We start from the raw sequence: 6,793 nt of genomic DNA, 5'->3' as shown, positions 1-6,793 counted from the left end.
CCCCCCCCCTCCCCTTCCCAGGGGCTGCAGCCGAAAACGTCTTGGGCAGCCTGCTATGTTTGCCTGGTTCCGGCTCGGTGCTGTTTGATCCCTGCACGGGCTCCACCATCTCAGAAACCACCAGCGAAGCTTGGAGCATTGAGGTCCTCCCAAGCGATTCAGGTGAAGGATCCCCAATAGGTAACATTTTGTCCAGCGTGCGAAGGGTGGAGAGGTGGAATGATTGAAAGGGGAACAGACCTGAGAAGCTGCTTCCTTCACTTCTGTCTGCCTCCCGTCACCTGTCACCGGTTCCTTCTCTTTACTTTGGAAGTTCTCCCATCACTTTAGGGAGCTTAAGATTTTTATTCTTGTTTTTTTTAACCTCTTTGATTCATACGAACCTCTCGCCGGTGTCCTGCATTTCGTTAAGATGACCGTCCTGTAGTTCACACTCTCCTTCATGTGTCCATCCAGGGCTTTAACTCAATATAGCCGTATTCACCTATGCATCCTGGGTGCTATGCATCTGAACTTGGTGGTTTTCTGGCAGACGTTTCATGACCCAACTAGCTAACATCATCAGTGCTAGTGAGTGTGGCTTGCTCCCTGTTTTCATAGTATCTCTGAGCTTGGTTGTTTTCTGGCAGACGTTTCATGACCCAGCTACGTAACATCATGAGTGCTACTGAGTGTGGCTTGCTCTCTGTTTATATTCAGTAGCTCTTGAGTTTGGTTGCACGGATGATGTTGCCTAGTTGGGTCATGAAACATCTGCAAGAAAACCACCCAGCTCAGAGATCACCAAGGACCCCACAGTCCTCCTCCTTCACTCCACAAAGCCCACTCCCTTCTAGCGTTGATGATGTTCCCTAGTTGGGTTGTGAAATGTCTGCAAGAAACCCCCCCCCCCCAAGCTCAAAAGAGCACCGAGGACCCCACAGTTCAACCCTGGGCGACGAATATTCCCCTCTGTCCATATTTCCTTATATCCATCTCTCTTATCTTCCTTTAACAACTTCCCTATTGCCACCTTAAAAGGGGGAGGGGGCAAAGTGGCTATGCAGAGAGAGACTGGATGGCTCCACCTCCTTTGGGGTGGCCCCACCCACCCAGTGGGAGAATGTGAACCTGGAAGAGGAGGGGGGGGGAAAGACAGTTCAATTCTGCCCTACAATGCAAAAGGGGGACTCACACAACCCCAGGACTCTGCGACTGTCATAAATACAGCACCCAAATTTAGACCACGGGGAGCGTCGTAATGGTCGTAAGCACGAGGACTGCTGTACGTCCCTTGATTCGGCAGCATCGTAACTTTGACCAGTGGTCCTACCTTGAGGACTGCATGTATCCGTGAATCTGATTCTTTCTCTCCTCTTTAGAAGCTCCAGACCTGAAGCAGGAAGAGAGACTGCAAGAATTGGAAAGCTGCTCCGGTGTGGGAAGCGCCTCCGATGACACCGACGTCAGAGAAGTTAGTTCCCGGCCCAGCACACCTGGCCTCAGTGTTGTCTCAGGTGAGAACCCCCCTCCCCCTTCCCCAGAAGAATGGAAGATCCCTTAGCAGGGATCCAATTACTCACGAAGCCCAGCATGCTTCACTCTTTTAGAGGAAGCAGCAAAGCAGAAATATTACCTGGGTGTATCTGGAACCGGATCCGGTACCTTCGGCTGAGTAGGCTAGCCTTTTCTCCCCCCCCTCTGGGAGACTTCAATTCCCAGAATTCTAAGCAGCATACGCTAGAGGCCGGAATTTTATGCCTTGGCTACGTGCCTTGGAATTGTGGGGATTGTAGTCCGCAGGCCTAGAGGGTGTCCATCCACTCTTAACAGTTCTCAGCCAGGATCAGGCCGTTCCAGGGGAATTCTGGGAGTTTACATCACGTCCTCCGGAAGATCTGTCGATGGGGTGGGCTGCAATTCCGCCACTTTAGTTTTGCACTTCGGGAGCTTCAAGCTCACGAGGGCTCCGTGTCGTCCGTTTAAAGGTATCAGCGCAACGTCCGAAGACATCCCGAACAAGATAGAGGACCTGCGATCCGAATGCAGCTCCGACTTTGGTGGGAAAGATTCAGTCACCAGCCCGGACATGGACGAAACGGTGCACGGTAAGAAAAAAAAAGAAGAGTAACCCCAGAGTTGGAAGGGACCTTGGAGGTCTTCTAGTCCAACCCCCTGCTCAGGCAGGACACCCTACACCATTTCAAACAAATGGAAACTAATCCAGGAGAGAAGCAACCTAGAACTAAGGAGAAATTTCCAGACAGTTAGAACAAATAAAGCAGTGGAACTCCTTGCCTCCAGAAGTTGTGGGTGCTCCATTATTGGAGGTGTTTTTAAGAAGAGACTGGACATCCGTGAGATAGGGTCTCCTGCCTGAGCACGGGGTTGGACTGGAAGACCTCCAGGGTCCCTCTGTTGTTCTGTTAAAGTGGGCCCCATGCCTTGGGAGACTGGCCGGCGCTCAGCACGGGAAGAATTTTGCTGGTTGTTTTCCAATTTTGTTCCGATCTTCGCATTTCAGGTGCCAGCCACTTGACCTCGCCTCCTTGCCAGGCGGATTCCCTTCTCGCCATGTTTGACCCCTTGGTTTCTCACGAAGGTAACCTCTCCCACGCGGGAAGCCCTCGTGCGCTGCTCCTTCGCCTCCCCTCCCTCTTCCCCAAGGCCCCTGGCCACCTTCCTGCACCCACGGCCTTTTCCCCTGCAGTGGTCAGGCCCAAAGTCCACTACGCCCGGCCGTCTCACCCGCCACCGGATCCCCCGATCTTGGAAGGGACCCTGGGCGGCAGCGACGCCAGGCTGCCCAGCTTCGCCTCCCACACGGCCATGCTCTTCGACTCGGAGGCCTTCAAGCAGCGCTACTCCTACCCCGAAAGGCTCGTGCGGAGCCGGAGTTCCGACATCGTCTCATCTGCCCGGAGGCCCATGAGCGATCCCGGCTGGAACAGGCGAGCGGGGACCGAGGAGCGGGATCTTTTGGGGCCCGGGAGCAACGCCGGAGGGGTGCCGATGGTTCCCGGACTGCAGTCTTCCTCTTCATCTCCGAGCAAAGATTCCTGCAGGGGAGAGGTAGGATCTGTCCGTTCCTCCTTCCTTCCTTCCTTCCTTCCTTCCTTCCTTCCTTCCTTCCTTCCTTCCTTCCTTCCCTCCCTCCCTCCCTCCCTCCCTCCTTCCTTCCTTCCTTCCTTCCATCCTCCCGCTTTCTCTTTCCTTCCTTTCACTTTTGCTTCCTTCCTTCCTTCCTTCCTTCCTTCCTTCCTTCTTTCTCTCCCTCTCTCCTTGCTTGCTTGCCAGCTTTCTAAACAGTATGCAAGTATGTCCGAATCTCTTGGCATTGTGCTATTTAGCCCCTACTTCTGTTTGCACGATCAGCCAGAGGAAAGTAGATTTTCTTACATATCAGAATCCAGCTCAGCCTAATTTCTCTCATAGATTGAAGACCGAAAAGACAGCGATGATGAGAAGTCCGACCGAAACAGACCCTGGTGGAGGAAACGTTTCGTGTCAGCCATGCCCAAAGGTAAAGCATTTACTTTTTTTTTTTTTTAATAGTTCCTTTACCTTCCTTTTCAAAAAAAAAAAAGAGAGAGAACCATCCACTTGCTTGATTAAGAATTGGAGCTGTACTAGCAAACAGAAGCGACTCCAGAGTTTCGGTGACAAAAGCCAAGTTCATCCAGCGGTAAAAGCAGTGAAAATTAGAACATCGTGTCACAGTTTTATTTTCCATAAATGGGGACGTTCGCTCCTCATTATAACGCAGATTCAAAATTGCCTTCCTGGCTGTGGGGAGTAACCAACTTCCCATTTAAAAATAGTTTCCAGGGATCTCGAAGACCTGCGAGAATTCATCACAGGACAGGACACTTGACTGAAACTTTGGAGGACGTAAAATAGGAGCATTTTGGATGGTGTGGGGAAAAATCCTCCAAAAAAACAATACCCTAAAGCAGGAAGAATGATGGTGTGCCCAGATCTCTTAACTTAGAAGTCTTCTCCCCACATGTTTTTTCGAAGAAGAATCAGATGCTTAATATAAAAGATGAAAACTAGTTTTTAGGACAACCGTTTTTCCTTCTTCCTTTCGTCGTGTAGAAAGTGATCTGTTGCAAATTAAAATATGGCTCAGTGTGACTTCTTTTATCCTTGCTTACTTCCCAGCTCCAATTCCGTTTAGAAAAAAAGAAAAACAAGACAAAGAGAAGGATGACTTCATCCCGGATCGATTTTCTTCCCTTCAAGGTTTGTAGGTGTTTCTGTTCTTTTAGCCCGTTCTTGCTAACCTACTATCAGTTTACACCTACTCCTCGAATTACGAGCCTACCCATTGTAATCGTCGTAAAAGGGGTGGGTCACGTAGTATTATCCTGATTTCTGCAGCATAAGGACGTTTCCGAGATCAGCAAAAACACACATATCTTGAATCCACCCTAAAGCACTCCTTTCTCCCACCTGTGTATTACATATCCTCTTAACTGATTCTCAGGATCAGCAGAACCAAGATCCATTATAAAAAGGTCACCTTCTATAGGAGAAGGACAGGAAGAGAGGGGGTGGAGTCAAGAGAGGAATCAGCCTGGAATCCTTAAATTCCCACCAATGGCCTAAGTCTTGAATTCTGTTAACTTTTATCTACTCCAGTTTAGTGCGGAGAGTTGACGAGATTAAGAATCAGGACCGTCCCGTTCAGTTCCAGTTAAGCTGATTTACTGCTCATGGTTATATAGCAAAGATCTAGTCAACTGGACTACTGTAATGGACTACTGTAATGCGCTCTACATGGGGCTCCCTTTGAGGAGCACCCGGAGACTTCAACTGGTCCAGAATGCGGCCGCGCGGGCGGTGTTGGGAGGGACTCGTCGCTCCCATGTAACACCGCTTCTGCGCGAGCTGCACTGGTTGCCAGTGGTCTTCCGAGTGCGCTTTAAGGTGTTAGTCACCACCTTTAAAGCGCTTCATGGCATCGGACCTGGTTACCTCCGAGACCGCCTTCTGCCACAGATTCCCTCCCATAGACCGGTACGCTCCCACAGAGTGGGTCTCCTCAGGGTGCCGTCGGCCAAACAATGTCGGCTGGCGACCCCCAGGGGGAGGGCCTTCTCTGTGGGTGCCCCCACCCTCTGGAACGAACTACCCCNCCTTCCCTTCCCTTCCCTTTCCTTCTTCATTCTCTCCTCCCTTCCCTTCTTTATCCCTTCCCAATCCTTCCCTTCCCTCACCTTTCTCCTTTCCATCCCTTCCCTTCCCTCTTTTCTTCTTTTCTCCTCTTCTCTTTTCTCTCTTCTTCTTCTTTCCTCCTCCTCCTCCTCCTCTTTCCTCCTAATTTCTTCTTTCTTTCTTCCAGACAACGAAATCGTCTGCTTCCTCAAAATCCAGCTGGCCGAAGCCATCAACCTCCAGGACAAGAACTTGATGGCCCAGCTTCAGGAGACCATGCGTTGCGTGGGGCGCTTCGACAACCGGACCTGCCGGAAATTGCTGGCCTCCATCGCCGAGGATTACAGGTACAACCTCTCCATGCTTCCACGCTTGTCAGAATGGATTTGGGGCCTGTCAGTCAGTCTGGAGAGGCGCCGTGCGTTTGCCACTCTGCTAAAACAAATCACCTTTAAGAAGCTGGTCTAACTGTGGTTTGGCTTCTTGCCATGCTTTTGGGGCCATCTGGCCCCAACAGGGGCTTTTTTTTTAAATTCAGAGGAATGCAACAAATCTATTAAAATTCCCTCCGGGCGTAAAGGCTAAGGTAGGCCCGCTGTCTTGTCTGATTCAGGAAACGGGCGCCTTACTTCACCTACCTGACCCGCTGTCGCCAGGGCCTCCAGACCACCCAGGCCCACCTGGAACGGCTGCTGCAGCGAGTCCTGAGGGACAAGGAGGTGGCCAACCACTACTTCACCACCGTGTGCGTCCGCCTCTTGCTGGAGAGCAAAGAATCCAAGATCAGAGAGTTCATTCAGGGTGAGGAGGATCCCCCCCCCCGGGGCGGGGTTGGCAGCCCGCGATGGGAATCCCAGCTGGCAAAATTAAAAGGGGATTGACTGAATTACAGTTGAATTTTTTAAAAAATGAATTAAACTTGGTGTCAACGCTGCAAATACTGTATATTCTTGCTTTGACAATATGCAGAACTGTCTGGTATTTTTATAGTTAAACCAGGCAACAGGGAAGGGGGAGGAGAATAAGGAAAGCCCGGGAAAAAGAAACCGGAAGTAAATCACATCTTCCAAGTTGATGGGGCCAAGAAGTAGATGGAATAACTCGCCCCCCACCCCTTTCATTCGAAACACCAGATTTATTCTCGGCAAAGGCTCCAGGGATGGGGATGGTTGGGGGGCGATAGGCTGACTCTGTCAACCGCTTAGAGAGGGTTGTGAAGCCCCGTGAAGCGGTCTATAAGTCTAAGGGCCGTTGCCAGCGCTTAACCCTCTCGATTCCTTGCCCCAAGATTTCCAGAAGCTGACGGCAGCGGACGACAAGACGGCCCAGGTGGAAGACTTCCTCCAGTTCCTCTACGGGGCGATGGCCCAGGACGTCATCTGGCAGAACGCCAGCGAGGAGCAGCTGCAGGACGCCCAGCTGGTGATCGAGCGCAGCGTCATGAATCGCATCTTCAAGCTGGCCTTTTACCCCAATCAGGACGGAGACATCCTGCGGGATCAGTGAGTTTGGTCGGCTTCTCCTGCTCGCGGCCCTCGGCTCTTCGCCAGCCCAGAGGTGGCCGGTCCTTTTGGGAAGCGGGGTCTCCTCCCACCGTCCTGGGCTTCAATAAAGGAGAATATTGGCAGCTCGGGGTTGAAATTGAGGGCTCCTC

At 51.4% G+C, this 6,793-nt stretch overlaps 1 protein-coding gene across 1 annotated transcript in view; it reads left to right on the top strand.

The window, feature by feature from the left end:
* GAPVD1 (GTPase activating protein and VPS9 domains 1) overlaps positions 1 to 6,793 on the top strand; it is a 19,992-nt gene that overhangs the window by 7,936 nt on the left and 5,263 nt on the right. Inside the window, 10 exon segments of the mRNA XM_029286141.1 lie at positions 22 to 162; positions 1,362 to 1,496; positions 1,968 to 2,087; positions 2,504 to 2,581; positions 2,690 to 3,051; positions 3,415 to 3,502; positions 4,144 to 4,224; positions 5,327 to 5,486; positions 5,753 to 5,940; positions 6,428 to 6,641. Coding sequence (XP_029141974.1) covers positions 22 to 162; positions 1,362 to 1,496; positions 1,968 to 2,087; positions 2,504 to 2,581; positions 2,690 to 3,051; positions 3,415 to 3,502; positions 4,144 to 4,224; positions 5,327 to 5,486; positions 5,753 to 5,940; positions 6,428 to 6,641 — 1,567 coding nt within the window.

This window comes from Protobothrops mucrosquamatus, unplaced genomic scaffold (genome assembly GCF_001527695.2).
Source record: "Protobothrops mucrosquamatus isolate PMUCROS unplaced genomic scaffold, P.Mucros_1.0 scaffold2971, whole genome shotgun sequence".
Classification (NCBI taxonomy): domain Eukaryota; kingdom Metazoa; phylum Chordata; class Lepidosauria; order Squamata; family Viperidae; genus Protobothrops; species Protobothrops mucrosquamatus.
This window is presented reverse-complemented; position numbering and strand designations above follow the sequence as displayed.